The 22,024-nt window shown below is 39.3% G+C and overlaps 1 protein-coding gene across 1 annotated transcript in view; it reads right to left on the bottom strand.

The window, feature by feature from the left end:
* Window positions 1-22,024, bottom strand: part of SMARCA2 (SWI/SNF related, matrix associated, actin dependent regulator of chromatin, subfamily a, member 2) — a 126,341-nt gene that overhangs the window by 25,208 nt on the left and 79,109 nt on the right. The window contains exons 19-28 of the mRNA XM_054397865.1: window positions 21,326-21,568; window positions 20,919-21,032; window positions 19,173-19,280; window positions 17,618-17,704; window positions 16,656-16,702; window positions 12,855-13,021; window positions 8,671-8,834; window positions 7,801-8,028; window positions 2,082-2,159; window positions 206-424 (exon numbers count right to left, since the gene is read on the bottom strand). Of these exons, the coding sequence (XP_054253840.1) occupies window positions 206-424; window positions 2,082-2,159; window positions 7,801-8,028; window positions 8,671-8,834; window positions 12,855-13,021; window positions 16,656-16,702; window positions 17,618-17,704; window positions 19,173-19,280; window positions 20,919-21,032; window positions 21,326-21,568 (1,455 nt within the window). The remainder of the gene's footprint in view (window positions 1-205; window positions 425-2,081; window positions 2,160-7,800; window positions 8,029-8,670; window positions 8,835-12,854; window positions 13,022-16,655; window positions 16,703-17,617; window positions 17,705-19,172; window positions 19,281-20,918; window positions 21,033-21,325; window positions 21,569-22,024) is intronic.

Below are 22,024 nucleotides of genomic sequence, written 5' to 3'. Positions count from 1 at the left end.
TTCAGCAACATAGCTTAACACTTACTTACGCCTTCAACAAAGCACCAGAGGGTGGATAATAAGGAAACATAGGCCATACCTACTACATTGAGCTCTCCTTGGTGCAACTGTGCAGACTTGAAAAAGACAAAAAACTCACTGCAATGAATAAATCTCAGCTGTAACAAAAAAAACCCCAACCCCAACCAAAAAAAACCCAGCCTACCCGCAGCCATTGTTTCTCTGTGAGAGCATCACTGTAGTCCACATCCCTGCGTTGACGGGATCCCCTTCCAAATATTTTCTCCTCCTCTTCTTCACATGTAAGCCTTTCAACTTCAGCATCATCCTTGATAATCCATGATGGCAATTCATCCTCTTCCATCAAGCGAGGCTTACGCTTGGGGTTTCTGGCATCCTCCCTCCGGCGATCCATGTCCATGCGCTGCAATTGCAGTTGGTAAAGGATAAAACACTTTTAAGGGCAAATATTAAGTGAACCATTGAAATTTCTGGCTATCTAATGATACTTGAAACTTTAAACCAAGTCCTTTGCAGGTATTTCCATTCGATGATACTTCTAAAATGCAACTATAAAACGAAGAAGCTACACTTGATGGTTGATTTTCCAGTCAAGCTTGCTACTCCATAAGTAGCTTATTCAAGTAACTAAGGCAACGCAGCAGCTAAGTGACACAAAGTGCAGATCACAGGAATACTGCTGTATTGTGTCAGCTAAACAACTCTGCTTTTTTTGCACAGGTTTTATGGTTTCAATGTATTCATATATATGATCTGCAAGTACTGATCATTCCTTGACAACATCCCCACAAGGTTTTATTATTACATAACCAAAAGGACTACCTTTAAACACACTAGTTTTGTGACCCTGAATATCACAAGAACATTTAAAAAATAATTTTAGGAAAAAACAGGCATAGCGTCAGAAAGCCAACATTTCTAAACCACGATTTTTTCCTGATTTTACTGTTGTGCTCAGCAAAAATCAAAACACATGCAAAAACATCAGTCAAGGTTAGATAAAGTGTTAAGAATATTAGAAGGTAATGTTAAGACTTTGAGCTGAAGTTGAATTTATAACATAAATTACATTCAAGTGTAGTGAGCAATCACCTCAGAAACGAGATACAGATACTCAGGATACTTCCCCACAACCTACTATAGACTCGTCAGTGGGGTGCTTTATAATCCTCAAGAGGAAGCACTCATCTCTCTTCATTGCCTACACACTGATCTAAGCTCTTATAGTCCTGTGAATCTCATTTCCACTTTTTTAAGCAGCCCAAATCCAGTGGTGTGACAGCCTTTTCAAATAGGCCCCTTCAAGAGTTGGACAGTATTTAAACACTTATGAATCAGTAGCTAACCTGAGGAAACAAGCAAGTAGTAATCAAGCACTTAATTTTCATATTTGAAAAACTAATATAAACAGACCGAGACCAGAACTGGCTGTATCATCAGAATGTGCTACTGCTTTGGCCAGTGAACATTTATAAAAAGAATTCTCAATTATGTGTAGAACTCTCCGTTGTGGGCAAGATGCTTCACTTTTACAGGATGCCAACTAGACATATAAATAGTAGCCAAGACAGACATGAATAAATTCAGAGGTATTATCTATCAACAAGAGCAGGTCAAATTGAGTCAAATTTACCAACTGAGGCTAATGACAGCACTATTGAATATACTGAACCTTCTCTCAGCTTGGCTCTTCTCAAATACAAGGATTCCGAAAACATTAGCTGAGGCACATCATCTAACAAGTGGTCTTTCATCATCTTGTCTGGTGCCTTATCTAACCTTTCAACTCAGTTTCACACTGTAAATTTCTCAGGCCATGCTAGACTGTTCTTCCAGATTGGCCCTGTTCCACTATACTGTCCAGAAGGATCTCTTAAGTTTTTCTGTCATGTGAGGAACTCTGCATTTAAGTAGATTATTGTTCTTTCCTCATATAAACAGTGCAAGTAAATAGACCTTATTTGTCCAACAAAGTTTGCCAAACCTTGAACTACAAAAGCTTAAGGCCTTTGTTAAAAACACTAGAGAAGATATTCTACTTATGACCATATCATCCTTACCATAAAGAGATCAAATTCCTCCTCACGGCGAGCAATCATCTGATTCAGAGTCTCATCATCGGGAACTTCATCTTCCTCCTGGTCACACGGACAAATAAATGGATTAGACAAAAAGTTACCTGCATCTTACTTTGAAGTAACAGCCTTCATCTGGTCAGTGTTGCAATGACCCTCCTTATTCTGTCAACGACATGGGAAATACTCAAAATGAAACTAAAAGTTTAAAATGTTTAGTGATTCAGAAATAATGGGAAATAGACATAGTAAGAGAGGCAATTTGGACTTAGTACCACCTTCATAAACTGAGAATGAGGAAATGAGCAAATACACAACCAGGATATTTGAGGCTGTGATTTTCCTGGGTCAGAAGCACACTTAGCATTTCAATTAAAATATATGTATTTCCGGTATGCTGTTCTACTGTTCTCCCTCACAAACATGCTTCTGAATTATGAGGTATTTGCTGTCATACCAAGGGAAAAAGTTCTGGTTAAATGAAAAAAATGAAACATGTCATTATGCTGGACAAACCCTGCTGAATGCCTCTTTCTCTTGACCATTGTCTACTTCCAAATTGTGATGTAAACCTCTGACTTTAGACAAAATATATTTCATAAAAACAGGAACAGTTCTTGGAAAAGCAAATCAGAACTCTAGAAATTCAACTAAAAATGTTAGCGCCGAACAGCTATGACACTGATTTAACACAAAGTCCACAATGTCAGTTTCCCTCCCTGAATAGTTTTGAAAGCACATGACGTTTCAAATCTGACAAGAAGTCAATCAAAACAACAGAACTACGTAACAATTACTGCAGGGCTTATGTTCATTACATTGCAAACCTAGAATTTTTCATGAAAATTCATGTCTGTAGTAGAATGTTGCATATAGCACCCCAAAAATGTCATTCTGTATGTGGTTTTTTTTTTCAGAAAACAAACAGCAAATACTTTCTATCTACATCCATACATCCTGTTTTCCTTCCATTGTCAAGATTTCTGTAACTCAGAAAAAAACCCTTTCTTATTAAAGACTATGTCTGTATCTTAGTACATGCTAATTCACATGAAGAAAGTAACTAGAAAGTAGAGAAGAAAAAAGAAACTAGAAAGAAAGTAGCAAACTGACAGAGAGAGAGCCATTCTCACTTCTAGTCAGTGTCCCCCTAACGTTTAAGAGAAAGAAGTTGCATGGTTATACATACACAGAAAAAAAAGGAGCGAGGAATGTAGAGGAATGTACAGATCAGTGAGGAATGTAACCCTTATGAAAGTTTCACTATGCCTATCATCTCCAACTGTCATGGTAGGGCCATGACATGGCCCAGTACAAATCCAGACAGGCCTTAACATGTCTAGACAGGGTCCCTTTCTCTCCCCTCCTTCCTGCAGAAAAACAGGGCAATGTGGGAAAAGGGGACAGGACTCCTGCCTGTCTGGTAAACAAGATGTTTATCTGGGGTGAGAGCACGTAAGCTGACCACTGCTCCCCCAGATACAATGTCCTTGTTTCTGCCTTTTATGGCTATAGCCTGGCAGAACACCTTTCCATTGGGCAGCTAGTGTTAGCTTCAGTGCCCCATTGGACCAATTGACCTCTGGCAAGATGTATATATACAAGTGACTTGGGAGTCACCCTTGCCTTGCCTTGCCTTGCTTCAAGCCTACTTGGACCTGTCTCATAGAAGTTGCCTCAAGTTGCCCTGCCTGCTGAGTGCCTGGTCCAGAGCCTGGGATAAAGCCACGAGCCACACACATACAGGCCAGAGAAGCCATAACCCTAGAAGCCAGATCTACCTAGCCTGCTTCCCCCTGCCACTAGAATCATGCCATGCCTCAGTTTACCCAGAAACCAAGCAAGCGCCCGTCGTGAAGAGCGTCGTTAACTGCCTGCCATCCGCTGAAGCCAGATCAGCCTGGGACCACACGGTAAACTCTCACACAGCAGTAGCAGCATCCCCATGTGGATAAAACTAGCTGTGAGTAATCAATTCATTGCCCTTTGGGTTTAAAGGTTCTTATCAAGCCTCCCTCTGCTGTGATCGAGCACTATCTGCCCTCGGGGACCTTCTCTTTCCAAGTTGTTGCCTCCCAATTTGCATAGAATAGTTTGTATTTTGTCCTAAGGCTGCATATTCCCATCGTAAATATATATTCCAACCATACAATGATCCTATTCAATGAGTTTTGGCATATTTTTATTAATAAAGGGTTACTATTTTTATTAACACCCGTTTTGCCGTATCATTTATTATTGTTGTGAAATATTCCCCCCTTGACCACAACACCAAGAGCAACTTGTGACCTGAAAAAAAAAAGGGTTCCCACAGCAGAAGCAGTGTCCCCGTCACCTGTGGTTAATCTGAACAGCCCTGTTGCCAACCAGGTAGCTTTGCCAGAAAAAGAATTTGTAAACACCAGTAATAACAAAAAAAACATGTCCATGAACTAGTTACTTCTAATCACCTCTCACAACCTTGCTATTATTCCAGTATATACTTCTCAATACACAGAAATTACCTCTTTGCAATTTCCCAGTACTGCTAAAATAAAGAAAAGAGCAAAAATGAGAGAAACGAAGAAAGAAAACTGTGTCGGTGTGAGCTGAAATTCCCCCCCCACCAACAAGTAACCAGGCTAACCCAGTCTGGAAGCAAGGAAGGATGTATTTACAAGTCTAAAATCTATGATGAAATGCAATGAATATGTACAAATATACAAAATTCACAACATTTACAAATATATGCAATCAACAGAAAACCACAACCGATCTCCCTTTGCTTCACCCCCAAGGGGACCCTCCCAAAGGGGCCTCTCTCTCTCCCAGGAGCTTCCCCCCCACACCCCCCTGGACAGAGAAGCAGAGTTAGGTAAGCAGAAAGTTGTTAACTTAGCTGCCAAGGTCAGTACATGTTATCTTCAGCCAGAAGAGAGGAAGAAACAGCAGCCAGACAGCCCAGCAACTGCCCCCGCTGCAGAACGCAGAATGTGCAGAGTGCCTACTTTGTTTTGGGTAATAGTTCTTAAACATTTCTATCTAGCCAATGGAAGTGTTTAGAACAATCGTTATTTTGCTTTCTTACACCCAATAGTGACTTATTTAGACTCTTTCATTTTCTCTGTTCTTAACTTTGCAAGGAAAAATTAAAAAGACAGTTTCAAACCTTCACAAAAATTAAGGGGAGTTTTGATGCAGAATTTGCAAAAACTACTAAGAAAGTACAAACAGAATATGGTGGTCTACATACAAGTGTAAAAAGGTTTGGTATGCAAGTTTAAAGTATGCTTAGCATGGAAATATTTAACTAGGTGGTCACTAAAAAAATCTCTGTTAGATGTGTTAGTCCATATTTGCAATTCAAAGCCAGTTTGACTTGTAACTGAAAGATTTACTTTTTCTTGTCATTCTCTCATATGATACTTAAAATAAATGTTGTTTCCAGTGCTGTTACTATGAAGAAGCAGCGTTTCACCAGTTCAGGAAAGTGCAAATTCAACCTCTCTTATTCCCTCAGCACTTTTAGTGTTTGGATAAAACTTTGCACAGTCTCAGTTCACAAAAAAAATTTACTTGAAGGCTTCAGATAAAGTCTTTGTAAGGAGTCAGACTGCAATATGAATGCTCGCTTTAAAGACTTGTGCTGGATTATGACAACCAAATCTTGGTTAAAACTGTGCTTACTTCAGGATGGCAGGCCAAGTGTATCTGAACACAGAAGAAGCAGATTGCTCTGAAATCATCCATGAAATAATGCATGTCAACTAAACCTGAACCACGATCCTGACTTCCGAAAGATTTTCAGATCAATATTTTCTAGCACTTTGAAAATATAACAAAAACATGTCAGGGTTAAAAACAAACTCATAGGCTTACTGAAAATTTCTGCTGGTTTTAAATTCATCAATCTACTAATACAGATGGTCTTAGTTGCTTGAGAACTACAGTTTTACTTAATAAAAAATGGTACCTATGTATCATCCTACTTCTGCATTCACACCCTAAATAAAAGCCAATTACTGACAAACTGTCACTCTTCTTACGAAAAATGTTAAAACAATACAAAATTCTGTCTTAAATGATGCACTAGCTTTTTCTAAATGGACAACAAGACAAAGTTTACACAAAAGGTTTAGTTAAGAAGTAAGTGGTCTTTGAAACTTTACACCACATTATGAAGGATGCCTGTGAAACAGACTACAGAATCTTCTTTTCTTACTGTGAGTATCATTCTCAGACACAGGCGTGGTCAGAGGCACAATTAGGCTTGAGATCTCTGTGTTTTTAATGAGCGTGGGGTATTTTCAAGGTCGGAAGAAGTAACTGTGTGTCTTCAGTATAACTGATACATTTATGCACTCTCTCCCAAATGTAGCTTTCAACCAAACAAGGAATTTTTTTCACATTAAGAGAAGAGCCTGCACTGATAGGCAAAAGGAAGGGCTCACCAGTCCACACTTGAAATTCCAGAGAAGAACACAATGAAAATACAGGGACATGGAGCTAGTGATTGCGTATTGTCACTTCCCCATTCCTATAAGCTGTTTTTAAACAGCTGAATTTGTCTGGAAGAGGAAGTGGTAACCAGAAGTCTAGGTTAGACACATCACCAGGAAAACCAGCTGTTATGCTGGCTTGCCCTAAATCCAAAGCACTCTGACTAAACATAAGCAGTGTGTGCTTATTTGCTTAGTATCTGTAAAAATAACACTATCTGAAAGGGTGGAATGAGTTTAAATTACAATGTCTAATTTTATACTAATATTTAATAATAATCACCACATCATAACCATTAAGTTATAGTATGACCAAAAATAAAGAAAACTTAAGCTGTTTCCTTTCACAGTAAGCATGTGATGATATTTCTAATTTCAAACAAGATGACAATCTTTAATGGCTTAAAAAAAAAAACCCTGTACTTTCTGAGTACTTGATTCAATAAGGCCAAGTGTTGGATTCCACACTTGGGTCACAGCAACTCCATGCAATGCCACGGGCTTGAGGAAGAGATTGCAAAACTGCCCCGTAGAAAAAGACCATGGGGCATTGATCAGTGGCCACCTGAACATGAGCCAGCAGTGTGCTCAGGTGGCCAAGAAGGCCAACAGCTTTCTGGCCTGTATCAGGAATAGTATGACAAGCAGAACAAAGGAAGTTACTGTCCTCCTGCCACATCTTGAGTACTATGTTCAGTTTTGGGGCCCAGATTATAAGAAAGACATTAAGGTGCTGGAGTAGGTCCAGAGAAGGGCAACAGTGAAGGAACCACCTGGAGATCAGGTCATATAAAAAGCATCTGAGGGAACTGGGGTTATTTAGTCTGGCAAAAACAAGGCTGAAGAGGAGATCTTATTTGTCTATACAACTACCTAAAAGGAGGTTATAGTGAAATGGCTGTTGATCTCTTCTCCCTAGTATCAAGTGACAGAACAAGAAGAAATGGCCTCAGGTTGGACAAAGGCCGTTTTAGATTGGGTATTAGAAGAATCTTCTTCACTGAAAGGTTTCTCAAATACTGGAATAGGCTCCCCCCCAAGGGAGATGGTTGAATCTCAGTCGCTGGAGGTGTTTAAAAGCCACACAGATGTCGTACTGAGGGACATGGTTTAGCACCAGACTTGGCAGAGTTAGATAATGGATGGACTCAATGACCTTAAAGATCTTTTCTGACCAAAAATGTTTTACAATTCCCGATTTCTCTTACTGATTATTTCTATCTTACCTCATTTTCTTCTTCATGCTCCAGTATAGCCTGTAGGAAGGCTCTTCTTTCATGGCTTGAAGATTTCTGATCAAACATTCCAGCCTGAATAACTTTTTGATCTACATTCAGCTTGTATTTTGCAGCAGCAAGTATCTTCTCTTCCACACTGTTCACAGTGCACAGTCGCAGGACGCGGACTTCGTTCTGCTGACCAATTCGGTGAGCTCTATCTTGGGCCTGCAAGTCCTATTAGGCAAAGAATAGAGGGATTGATTTACATCGTTAAGTGTGCTACAGAAATCCTTCTCTCCTTAAAGGACATTACAATGCTGAATTCTTTTTGGTATAGAAAGCAAGTACTCAAATTACAGTTCATCACAATTCACATGGCTCACTCCTCATTGCTTTCTTTCCCAAAATTTTGTCAGACCCAGGTAGGGGGAATGACTAAAATGACAAAACATGGACACGCTCTCTATAAACACACTAAACCATAAACTTATTGAAAGCAAGTGTAATGGCTAAGAAGGGACAATGTATTTCTTTCCCCCCTTCTATTCAAAGCTCACAGCCTTTTAAGCCAGAATGAACCCCTCAAGTAAAATGTTTCTTGATGGCAGAAAAAGAAAGAACAAAACTACTAGGAAAAAAACATAAGCTTATCTCCTAAAGACTGTTGTTAATTCTTAAATATGTTATCTAACACTACTTGATCTGATGAATCAGCTTTTAACTTATTTGTGTTAAAGCAGTATATATGAGCTTCCTGATTTAAAGTTCATATACACAAGAATGTAAATCAATGTAGCTATTTTTGGTCAGGTGATTTCACTTAAAATGGTGGAAGTGAGAAGCACATTGCAGGTCCGAGAAGTAAATAAAAATAACCTGGTGAGGATTCCAGTCACTGTCAAAGATGATAACAGTGTCAGCAGCCTGGAGATTTAAGCCTAGCCCTCCAGCCCTTGTACTCAGCAAGAAGATAAAGTATTGAGACCCCGGTTCATTGAACTTCTTCAACAGAGCAGCTCGATCCTCTGACTTTGTTGTGCCTGAAAAGAAGAAAAAAAGAAAAAAAAACACCAAAAAAAGCCAAACCAAACTATAACAAAGATGTGAACTGAAATAATATAAATACTCTTATCAGTTACTAAAGGTACACATAGAAAGGAAATTTTGCCTCACTTGCTCTTTGCTGTCTTTGCCGTATTTTCCATAACAGTGGCCACAAATGTTTTGGTGAACTGCTTATCACACCTAAGAGGTGGACTTCTAAACACCACTTTAAAGTATTTGACATTTCAAAAGTGGACTTTAAAATGCTATCTAATGATATTGTTATATCTTCTTTTCCATTGAAGTTGCTATACACAAATAGAAGACAACTTCAGTTTTGATTAATGCCTTCTGGTCAGACAGCCTCTAAATACTTTTAAAATTACTTATATAGAAATTCATCAAAATGTCAGTATTTGTCTTCAGAATCATAATTACTATGAAAGACCTGAAAATTCTTAAAATGTCCTGTCTTGAGGGTGATGGTGTGCAATGGTGGAGGGAGAGCAGGAAAGGAATTCAATCATAGAACTTTGTCCAGGTTTTCACTAAGTAAAAGCCAAACCCTGTACACTCTGGCAGCTGGAGGAATTTCAGATACTTTGGCTACTGTCTGTATAAATCACCATTGCCTTGTCCACTGTTTGTGTATTCTTCTCTACATTTCTACCTGTAACTGAAAGCCAAACTCTGCTATTCTTATTCAGGTGATATATGTACCCAAGATGAAGTTTTTCTATTACTTTGGTGGGTTGAGTTCTGCTTGCTGGAAGAGAAAATAAGATTGAAAAGCTCTTGGGCTTAGAAGAAGTTAGTTTAAGAAAAACAGAATCTGCACATCCAAGGAAAGCAGAAAGAGGAATTTAATTACTACTCTGGTTAGCAGATGGATGCACAGCCACTTCCTGGAAAGTGGAGCCTTGACACCTGTAATGATTGCTTGGGAAGGTAAATGCAGTGACAAATGTCCCTGCGACCTCTTCCTTTCACTCAGATTATATTTTTGAGCACATCCCTTTGGTCAGTTGCTGGGTGCCTGCTCACCCTCAGCCTACTGGTCTTGTGGGTGCAGAGGTTGTTTCGAAAAAAAGGTTTGAGACTGTGCTCAGCAGTAGCCACAAGGCTGCGGTGTTATCACTGGCCTAGGACAAATGCAATGCACAGCATTGTATGAGCTGCTAGGAGGAAAGTTATCATCCTGGCCAGGCCCAGTATGATCACACAGCCAAACTGCTGGCTCACAGAAATCCATTCCATTAAGAGCTGAATAGAATGTACATATGTGTATATGTTATATATATATAAATAAAACATTCCAGCATGGAAGGTGTGTCATCACAAAACTGGAAAAGAAGAAAAAAAAGGTTCATCTCACTAATTTAATGTATTAGCTGCAAAACATTAATGAAAACAAGAAGCTGTATTTGCCATATTGTGCATTGCCACAGATATTCTAGTATGAAAAAGAATTTATTTTCAAATCCACAATGTAATGCAATTTAAAACTTTTAAATTCAATGTAATTAATCTTTCCCAAATAGAAGCACTAAACCACCTTCAGGCCAGGGGTGGGAGGGGGCTTTTGTTAGCACGATACTATGTTCCTCAGTCAGCTTTGACACAAATATTTTCTGGAACAGTGGGACAGCTCGTTTCTGTCTCAGTTTCATTATCACATTATATATTGAGGATAATGGCATCTCAAGTTATGCTCATTAATACAAAGAGTGAGAATACTTCCCAGTATTTCTTTGTTTTTTTTAAAGAAATTACGGAGCAAAGGGTCAGCATAAAATGCTGTAAAAAGAATACTCAAAAGGATCTCAAACTCTCACTTTATTCATGTTGTTCTTATACTTTGTTAAACTCATTGCTTGTCTATTAAAAATATTGCAATAAATGTTGTTGGCCTTATTTAATACTCTCATGTGCGAGATAAATACATTCAGTAAAAATAATCAATCTTAAGGTCACTATGAGGCAGAGATCATGAACATGGAATAATGCCAAAGTGGAAACTCCTTTCAAGCATGTTCATGCCTCAGATGTGATATGCCACTTTACGTTACTTTCTTTTCAGTTACTATTCTGCTATGTTTTTAAACCATCTTTTTATTCACAGGCAATAAAATATATCTGCACACAAAGTAATCAAAGACTACAAAGATTTTGTAGGTCAAAGCCCAGCTACAAATTAATGATTACTGTTATAAAGACCAGAAAACAGATTTGGCCAGTTACATGATTTGTATCTTTTCACTCACACAGAATCACACAGAATTAACCAGGTTGGAATAGACCTTCAAGATCATTATCATCACTCATTATGAGAACACCTTCAGGCAATTTAGTGACAACTGATTGGAGCCTGGGATTTTAAACCTTGTGTGGAAAGCAGAGATCAGCCCCTAAATATCTACATGACCTGCATTGCAAGAACAAACCTCAGTGTTTCTCAAAACAACCTCCTGACCAAATCAGGTACAGATAAAACAGATGAAAGAAAACAGTCAAAAAGCCAGGGAGACATTAACTCTGCCAAAAGAGGCAGAACTCTGTAAGAACTGGGAATATTCTAGTTAGCTGCATCTTAAGAGTCTAGTGCCATAATGTCATGATAAATGAGCCTTGCAGACTCTTCCTTCATGGATTTGTCAAATAATTTTTTGAACCTGTCTATGCTTTTGAATAGTAACATCATAGCACTGGTGTGCTAGGAAGAGAATCCAACTTTCCCATGCCCAAAATAATCACAGAATCAGAGAATAGACCTGGTTGAAGAGACCTCGAAGATCTTCCAGCCCAACCTTTGACCCAGTAGTGAAGGGTCAACACTAAACCATGTCCCTAAGTGCCAGGTCCACATGCCACTTGTACTCCTCCAGGGATGGTGACTCCACCACTGCCCTGGGCAGACCATTCCCATGTTTGATAACCACCTCTACGAAGGTGTAATTTCTAATATCCAGCCTAGTACAGTTTCAAATCAGTTCCTCTAGTCCTGTCACTTGACATCAATGAGAAGGGGCCAGTGCCCTCTTCACTCCAACGTCCCTTCAGGTAGGTGTAGATAGCGCTAAAGTTTCCCCTCAGCCTCCTCTCCTCCAGACTGAACAACCCCAGCTCCCTCAGATGCTCCTCATAGGTCATGTGCTCCCAGGCCCATCACAAGCCTCATTGATCTTCTCTAGACATGCTCCAGCACCTCAATAACCTTCCTACAGTGAGGGGCCCAGAACTGAACACAGCACTCAAGATGTGGCCTCACCAGTGCTGAGCACAGGGACACGATCACCTCCCTATTCCTGCTGACCACTCTCTTTCTAATACAAGTCAGGATGCTTGTATTGGCTTTCTTGGCCACCTAGGTACACTGCCTTGTTGAACTTCATATAATTAGCCTTGGCCCATCAGTCTAAGCTTTCCAGATCCCACTGTAAAGCACCCAGCTTGATGTCATCTGCAAATTTACTGAAGGTGCACTCAATCCCTTCATCCAGATCATTGATAAAAGATATTAAAGAGAACAGGCCCCAGTACTGAACCCTGGAGGACACCTGTGCTCCCACGCCCTTGAACAGTTGACCCACGGCTCTGAAGTCCCTACTGACAACCCTCAGATTTCTTTTATCAGATTCATCATTACTTATCTGGAAGGTCAATAATGGATACTGATCTGTGGGCCACACCAGGGTAGGGAGCTTTCTTGCCACATCCTGTACTTGGGCCCCAGGAAGAGAGCACACTTCCCTCATTGGGCCTTCTATTCCTTCTAGAGTGGAGTCACCTTTAATGATGACTCTACTCATTTTTTTTTTGGTAGAAGCTGCACTGATGCTAGGCATGGGCTTCCTTAATCTTGGGATGACTTCTAAGCTAGCTGATTCATCTTTCCCATTGACTGGGTGCACTTGTAGGGTTTTGACCCTGTTTTGCGAGGCTGTGTGGGAGGCTGGGAGAATGAAGCATGCTGTCCCATAACTTACTATTTATCCCCTTTTTTGCATTTAGCTTACCATCAAGACGCAGGTAAAGAAAATTTCGAAATGCAAAGTAGTCTTCCATAATGGTCATGAGTGATGTCATTTGACAGAAAAGAAGCACACGATGGTTAGTAGCTCGTAACTTTGGTAGAATACGATCCAGTAGCTCAAACTTTCCTGAGGCCCGATAAAGTTCAGCCCTGTTGAATAGAAAAAGCACAGTAAAGACCAGAATGAGCTTGCAGTTAGAAAAGTTTTTAGTCATTATCATGTCACAATATCTCACAGAGAGATTAATTCAGATAAACAAGACTAACAGCACTTTCAGAGATTCAAGAATGGTCTGGGTTGGAAGGGACCGACCTTAAAGACCGTCTAGTTCCAACCCCTCTCCTATGGGCAGGGACACCTTCCACTAGCCCAGGCTGCTCAAGGCCTCATCCAACCCGGCCTTGAATATTTTCAGGGAGGGGGCACCCACAACCACCCTGGGTAACCTGTTCCAGTTTCTAATCACCCTGACTGTAAAGAATTTCTCCGCTATCTAGTCTACATCTACCCTCCTCAAGCTTCAATCCATTCCCTCTCATCCTATCACAACAAGCCCCAGTAAAAAGTCCCTCCCCAGACTTCTTGCAAGCTGCCTTCATGTACTGGAAGGCCATTATAAGGTCATCCTGGAAGCTGAACAACCCCAACTCTTGCAGCCTGTCCCCATAGGACAGGTGCCTCAGCTCTCTGATCATCTTCATGGCCCTCTTCTAGACCTGCTCCAACACTTCAATGTCCCCACCATAACTGGATGCAGTACTCCAGGTAGAGTCTCGCAAAAGCAGAGTACAGGGGCAGAATCAGATCCCTTGTCCTGCTGGTCACACTTCTTTTGGCACAGCCCAGGATAGAGTTGGCCTTCTAGGCTGCAAGCACATGTTGCTGGCTCATGCTGAGTTTTTCACCAACACTCCCATGTCTTTCTCCTCAAGACTTCTCTCAACCACTCCTCTCCCAGCCAAAGTTTGTGCTTGGATTGCCCCAGCTCAGGTGTAGGACCTTGCACTTTGCCTTGATGAATTCCATGAGATTGGCTTGGACCCACCTCTCAAGTCTGTCCAAGTCTCTCTAGGTGGCTCCCACCCCTTCAGCGTGTAAACAGGACCACACAGCTTAGTGTCAGCCACAGACTTTCTGAGGGTGCACCCAATTCCACTGTCCATGTCACTTACAAAGATGCTAAACAACATGAGTCCCCATACAAACCCAAGAGACACCACTTGTCACTGGTCTCCATTTGAACATAGAGCTGTTGACCACAACTTTCTGACTACGGTCACCCAGCCAATTCCTTATCCAGTTAGCAGTCCTTCTTTCAAGTGCATGCTTTTTCACTTTTCTCTCTTTAAAATTACATTGACTAAAAGAAATAAACACCCATGTGAATTTCTGTTTGAAGAAAGTATTCTGAAGAAAGTATTTTTCTTAAATTACAAAAACTATGTGGGCTTTCAACCACACAATACCTTCCTTTCTGAAAAGCAACTGTTTCATGTTTTATCAAAACAAACATTATTTCTCAGGCAGACATGCTTTTATCAGCTAAACACATTCTTATCAGGCAGCTCTTTTAGCACAGTCAGGTGGATGGCATCCAGGGCCACCAACCTGCACAGAACAAGCTCCCGACGTTGTTGCAAGACCACTCTTGATAATCTATGAGCAGTCATGGAGACCAGGAGACATCCCTGAAGACTGGAAGAAAGCTAATGTCACCACCATCTACAAGATGGGTTCCAAGGAGGACTCAGGTAATTAGAGATGCATTAGCCTCACTTCAGTCTCTGGGAAAGCTCTGGAACAAATCCTCCCGGGGACTGTCACAAGTCAACTGAAACAAGTTGGGAATAGCCAGCATGGATTCACAAGGGGCAAATCATGCTTGACAAACTTGATCACCTTCTACAACAAAGCAACTCCCTCAGTTGATGCAGGGCGAGCAGTTGACATTGCCTACCTAGACTTCACCAAGGCTTCTGATACAGTCCCCCAGAACCTCCTCCTCGAGATATCAACACATTACAGCCTAGACAAGTAGTCTGTGCAGTGGGTGAGGAACTGGCTGACAGGTTGTACCCAGAGGGTGGTCGTACATAGTACTTTCTCAGCCTGGCAGCCAGTCACAAGTGGGGTACACCAGGGATTGATACTGGGCCCAAAACTGTTTAATATCTTCATAAGTGATCTGGGTGTTGGGAGAGATGCCCTCTAGGAAGAACTAGACAGGCTGAATGAGTGAGCTAGCAAGAACCTTCTGAGGTTCAATGAGGACAAGTGTAGGGTGTTACACCTGGGATTACATAACCCAGGAGTGCAGCTCTGACTGGGATCCACCTGGCTGGAGAGCAGCCATGTGGAAAGGGACCTGGGGAGTTTGGTGAATAACAAGCTCAGCATGAGTGAACAGTGTGCTGCAGTGGCAAAGAAAGCCAACAGGATGCTGGGGTACATCAACAAGGGCATCACCAGGGGAGATGAAGAAGTCACTATCCTACCCTACTCAGCGCTTTTCAGACCATACCTGGAGTACTGTGTGCAGGTTTGGTCCCTGCTGTATAAAAATGATGCAGACAGGCTGGAGAGTGACCAGAGAAGGATCTTGAGAATGATCAGAAGACTGGAAGACCTACCATATGAGGAAGGACTGAGAGAACTGGGTTTGTTCAGCCTTGAGAGGCTAAGGTTTAGGGGAGAGCTTATTACCACATACCAATACTTAGGGGCTGTCTACCAGGATGATGGAGACTCCCGTTTCAAAATGAGTCACATGCAAAAGGGGCAATGGATAGAAGTTAGTCCTGGGCAGATTCTGACTGGAAATCAGAAGAAATTTTTTCACCAAGACACTGGAAGTACTGAATTCCCCTACACTAGTCACTTTCAAGACTCAGCTTGACAGGGTGCTGGGCCATCTCATTTGAACTACATTATAACCTGGAAAAATTTGAACCAGATGATCCTTGGGGTCCCTTTCAACCTGGCATTCTGTGATTCTGGGAATGCTAGTAGGTTTTCAACTTGCATTTACTGCATTTGCAAGATGTATTCATCAGGCACATTAGAAACCATTGCCTTTCCACTAAACTACTATGCAACTGAAAGTGAAGTATTCCAAACTGAAGTACAGAGATAATGGGAGTTTAACAGAGGCTGTAACTTTAGTAGTCCTGAACAATGTTTAGTTGCTTTTATTAGCTGTTCTTCTATCTTCTGCACTATGAACTGCAAAACAGACTCATAGCACTGAAATTCAAGTTGTGACTGACAAAATGAATAAAATTAACAGGGATGTCTAAATCAGCATCAAAATGGTTTGCTTTACTAAAATGGATTTCAAATAACTTTTTTCTAACCTTGAGACTGTATTCTCAAAGTAAAACATCATTAGTAATGAAAGGATAATAATGGAAGAGATGCTACTTTAGTTTGGAATGAAGGTGATAAAAAAAGGAAAAGCAGAACGAAAAAAAAGAAAAGAACAGAAAACCCCAACTGATATCTCTGAAGAGTCACTTCAGTAAATTTCAGATGGCATCTAAGACATTTCAAAATAAGAGGAAAGAAAAATGCCACGTTAAGATCTTCTCTGCCTGTACCCTTTAAAAAGATGGAGGGTCATAAAAAGCTCATATAGCACTTCTATTACTGTTATCTTTTGCTTTAGACCTATGGCCTGTACTTTACTATAAACTGCTTGACTTTGTTACATTGTACCTTCTAGAAAAACAATGTGATGCATTTATTCCAATACATCATTATGAACAAAAGGAAAAACTGAGTTACCCATTGATGACACCATTTGAGTAGCCCAGATGTTCAGCAAAGGACTCCTGCAGAGTTATAAGCAAAAATCAGATTATTACAAATTACACAGAACCCAAAATTATGCATTCTTGTATCAATTAAATTAAATACTTAAGTGTCGGTGTTTAAGTTCCACTATGCTTAGTTTTGGAACAGGCCAACAGTGCTCTGCTTAGGGTTTTCCTCTACTGCTATTACTTGAAATTATGGTTTGCAGAAGTGACTTCTGTCAGTGTACATTTTACCAGATTATAAATACAGCAGAACCTAATTTATTTATACTAATTATTGAAAGATCCATTTCTAAATCACTCTAATTAACTAGTGTACAAGAGAAGAAAGTATGAAAACTAAAATGATAATATATCAGAGCAGGTACCTAATTATTCATTCATAAATTTAGCTACATTCCAGATATTTATGATATTTCCTGCCTTTCCAGATGTATTATTATATTTATGTACTTTAGCTCCTAATGAGGCATGTTATACAGATAGTACACTTCTGCTGAAAAACGAAGGTGGATTAAATAGGATGATTTTGGTTGATATTGTAAAAGATTAGCAAGCTGATACTTACATACACCTTACACATGGCATTTTGAACTTGTGTCTCTACATCATATATTAGGTCTATGTAGGGATTAAGTTGCTCTAGAACATCTTAAATTTAAAAAAGATATTTTTTTAAGACAGTGTCTCCACAAGATTAAATGCTTTAAAGCTAGACATCAGATTACCAATAAAAAGCTGGCAGTTGGTCTATTTGCTTCTAAAACAAGAAGCTGCAATGATCATGTTTTTCAAATGTATCCTTCACTGCACAAGTTTTGTAGACAGAGATGTCCTCTCCCACACTCAAGAGTTTCAACAGTATTTTTCTGCTATGTTAGTTAGCCATCTGAATAAAACAACGGTCAAAATCAAACCTGCCAGTCTTACCTCAATGTGTTGAAACATGTATGGGTGATTGCATATCTTGCGCAACTGCATGATCGTGTTCATAAGAGTTTTTGCCCCGCCTTTCCCCTACGAGTACAAACAATGCAAATCAAATGATGAATCTAATTTCTTAGCTTATTAATGGAGCTTTTGAAAAGTACTTTACAACACAGTCAAAAAATATTTCTACCCCATGCCTGAACACTGCATCATTTATGAACCCAGAAAACCAAAACAAAAACCCAGCAGCTACTCTGTAGTTGCCTTGTAAGTTCATCTATCACAACATGCTCCATAATGAAAAAGGAAGACCTAGAAGTAATCCATGAAGTGCTTTATGTATCTAACTGCAGTATTCACACAGGAAGCAGAACATCTACTGTGTTGTATACTGCTTGGTTTTACATTGTTATTATGAAACCATACAAATTCCATTGGGTCTGAACTCTCCAACATGAAAAGACTCTTAACTGGATGCTATAGCACCTTCTTGTGTCTGTTAACTGGGTATATGGGTTTCTCTTCCCAGGCCAAGCAAAACACATGGCCAGAGGCAGCTACAAAGCTAGAGAGAGCTGTGATACACAACAAAAAATGTAGGACAAAAATAAAGATATCAAACTATAAAATTACACTAAAAATGTAATAGAAAAACTAATGTTTACAAAGAGGTTTAACTATGAAGATCAGTATCATTATCCAATGATATGAAACAGCTTTGTTCTGAGTTTGATTTTTTAAGCACGAGTAAAGAAAGCAATTTGCACAAAGAGGATAAAATAAGATACCGAATAAAAAAAGTCAACCATTGTATCAATGTAACCTTACAATGTTTCTTGTAGCGGCAGAAAGCCAGCATGTGATTGCACTGCATCATACACACGCAACAGAGTACAAACACAACTTACTATATACAACCATTCTGCAATGCCTATGTAAGGTTCCTTCACATTTATAATAATGTGCAAAGTGTATACACAAATAAGCTGATGAATTTGTTTACAGTAGAGCTGATGAACTTGTTTATATTTACTGGACCAAGTCTTAACAATGGTATAATCAACACCTATTAATCAATAGTCTAATTCTGACTATATGTCTTTCAATTCTACTGTTTTCTTCAAGAACTTTGTAATTAGACCTTTTAAGTATGAATGCAAGCATAAAGCCCTAGCTGGCTGAAACAAGACTTAACTAACAGCTCTGAAAGACAAGATGAACAACCTTCTGTAGCCAGTGCTGCCACAATCACAATTATTCAGGTACATCATTGGATTAAACTTGGTCAAGGGAAATGCTGAGGGTTTTTGTCAAACAATGCCTGCTTGCAGAAAGGCACTGTAGCTACAGAGAATACAAACAGCATCTTCTCCTTGTGAATAGAGAGTACAAGGCTCCAGTCTTCTAAAACAAAAGAATGGCTGATAGGAGATTTCTTTTCCCATGACACATACCTGCAATAAAAGCCTACATACCAATTTTAAAAACAGAAATCATACTATTATGATTAACCATAATACACTCTTTCATATTTGTTACAATTTTCCTTTTGTACCTTCTTGTCTTTTTCAGAACCATCTGTGAGAAGGATTCCCTTGGCTTGCATGTGACGGTACAGGATCTTCTGGAGAGCTGACATATCACATTTGATCACGTATTCCACCTAGTGGAACAAAAAAACACCCATAAACACACTGACATAATAATGTTAGTAGGACTTAACTGAAAGTTCCTGTCACCCTAAAACACAAACCAAAATACTACTTTTTATCAATACCCTAACACCCCATGATTTCAGGGAGCTGCTCGCAATCCAACTGAAAGCACAGCAACAAGTATCTCAAACTATATTAAGAGCCACAACTACTATGAGACAGTTGGATCCTAAGAATGAAACTACAGAATTGCCAAACATTTTAAGTCATTCTGTAATTTTAACAAGTTAAAAAATAATTGATTTAGTTTTACTTTATATTTAATATGTAATTTAAAAAAGAGTATTTTATGTTTACAAAAAGTTTGTAAAGTATTATAAAGCCACCACGCAAAGCATTATAAAAATATCATCACTGTATACCTAGCAAATAAGCACCCCTCATAATGTCCAATTAGCATTATGCTTACCTAGGTTGGGATAAAAATATGCCACTTCCTCAATGTCAACTAAAAACAAGTCAAAACCTCCACTTTCAGTCCTACCTCTTATACAGCTTTGTAAATCTACATTTATTAAAGCAGTTTTTGACTGCACACTACCTTTAAATCCAGTTATACAATGACTTCATATCCAAATTCAATCCATTTTCTTCTATTACCCAATTTCCAGATCATGGTCACTGTGTTAAGTTATTTAAAATAAAAACGGTCATATAATAAATGCCACTCTAGTGTCCAGAAATCTTTCAAGTGGTGACTAAAAGAAAAAGCATAAGCTTCCTAGCACTTGATAAATAAATGGAATAAAAATTATCAGGTTATTTTCTTCTAAGAAAGACAGGAGAATATGTCATTAAAGAGAAGCCACTATTTCTTCAATGGCTTCTTCAAGGAGATTTATAAAACCAAATGAAACTGATTAGCAGGCTTCGGTCAACAAGTTCAGTTCTCATGGCAGGACTATGTTTTTTTCATAAGATAATGGAAACAAAAAGAAACATGGTCCTCTGAGTACTACAGTGTGCATTTCTAAATCTTCCTCCTTCTCCAGTGCCTATTTTTGTTTTTTTAAATGTGAGTATTTCATTGTCAAATAAATGCTTCTTATGAGTCTGAGAATCTCAGTATTTGTATAAAAAAAAAGTACTTAAAAAAAAAAAAACAAAAAACACAACTTGTGCAGTTTTGGTAACATACTTCACAAAACACCTGGAATATTAATGAAGGACCAAATTCTGCCTGCTTTGTAAAGTCCAGTACTCCTTTAGGAATTTCAGTGAACCAGCTAAGGCATCAAAGGTTCTGTGCACTGCAGGGAGGATGGGACAGGACAAAATCTAATCCTCAGTATATGGTTAATTTATACCTTGAAAACAGAAATATGGAAATATATTGCATGCCTTATATGGATGACTACAAATAGAATTAAAGCTGTAAGACTGGTGTGGAATCCTGAGAAAGCAGAAACTTCAGTTGTTCAGCCTTCCTCAGTGGCCAACTTTCTTGGCAGAATTATAAAAAAAAAAACTACAGCAATATGAGATGCTAAAGAAATACTGTTCTGTAAAATAAATCTGAAAAATGAACATCACATAATGCTTAGAAAAAGCATGAAATCCATTCCACAACTCCTCTCATTGCAAACCTTTTCTGGCAGTTGAGACTCAACCTCTTTCTTCAATCTTCTCAGCAAGAAGGGTCGGAGCACTTTATGGAGACGACGGATGATCAGAATAGTTTCTTCCTCATTTAAGTCCACCTACAGAAGTTCATAGAAGTCACTACAAGGCAACTCGATATATTAGGTAATTTCTTCTCTCACATGAAAGCTTAATGTTCACAATAATTATTTGCATGTTACAACCAAACTGACTCTTGAGTCAAAAAAGACACTGATACTAAAATTTTCTGGCATTATAAAAAAGCTGGCTTTTAGTTAAGATAAATCCCTGAGTTACAGGGTGACTTCTAACACTAATCCTTCTGTAGTAAGTTCCTTTCTGTTTTCATCAAAGTGGTTTGTTTCTATTCTAAAAAAACCTGCCACAGTACCCTTTCTCCAGTCATGGCAAATGGAGCGTTGAACCACTGTTCAAAGGTGCTACAGCTCTTGAAAATGGTTGGGAGGAGGAAATTGAGAAGAGCCCAAAGTTCAGGCAGCTTGTTCTGTAATGGAGTCCCAGTCAGCAGTATTCGCCTAGGGGCCACATAGTGAGTATTCAAGACTTGAGTCAGCTTGCAGTGATGGTTCTTCATTCGATGGCCTTCATCTACTATCATGTATTTCCATCGAATCTGCAAGAAAAGGAAGTGGGCTAAGTTAAAGGACCTCAGGCGTAATCAAGTTCCTCCCAACAAGCACGGAATAAAAATATTTCAGACCCAATGCATATCTCTCATTTATGAGAAAAGACAAGCTATCCAAGTACCAGCACCCTTGGAAGCAGCAAAACCAGAAACAAACGCTATGTATGCTGAATATGATGCTGAATTATGGCTTGAATTGCAAGAGTGAACAGCAGATTCCTCTCATTTCTTAGGAAAGAGATTAGAGTGACTGGCTCTTCAAAGACAGAATATAATTTACAGAAAAAAGAAAGAGACTACATGAACTCTGGATAAACCTGTCTGGAACAAGAACCTTGACGGGAGACAAAAGCATTTTCAGACAAAATAAGTATGCTCACTAACAACAGCAACCCTGAGCTTACTTTGCTTCAGCTAACCTTAGGTTTTCACTCAAGAATAAGC

This window comes from Indicator indicator, chromosome Z, assembly GCF_027791375.1.
Source record: "Indicator indicator isolate 239-I01 chromosome Z, UM_Iind_1.1, whole genome shotgun sequence".
Lineage (NCBI taxonomy): Eukaryota > Metazoa > Chordata > Aves > Piciformes > Indicatoridae > Indicator > Indicator indicator.
The sequence above is the reverse complement of the archived record's forward strand: the minus strand, read 5'-3'. Positions and strand labels throughout refer to the sequence as shown.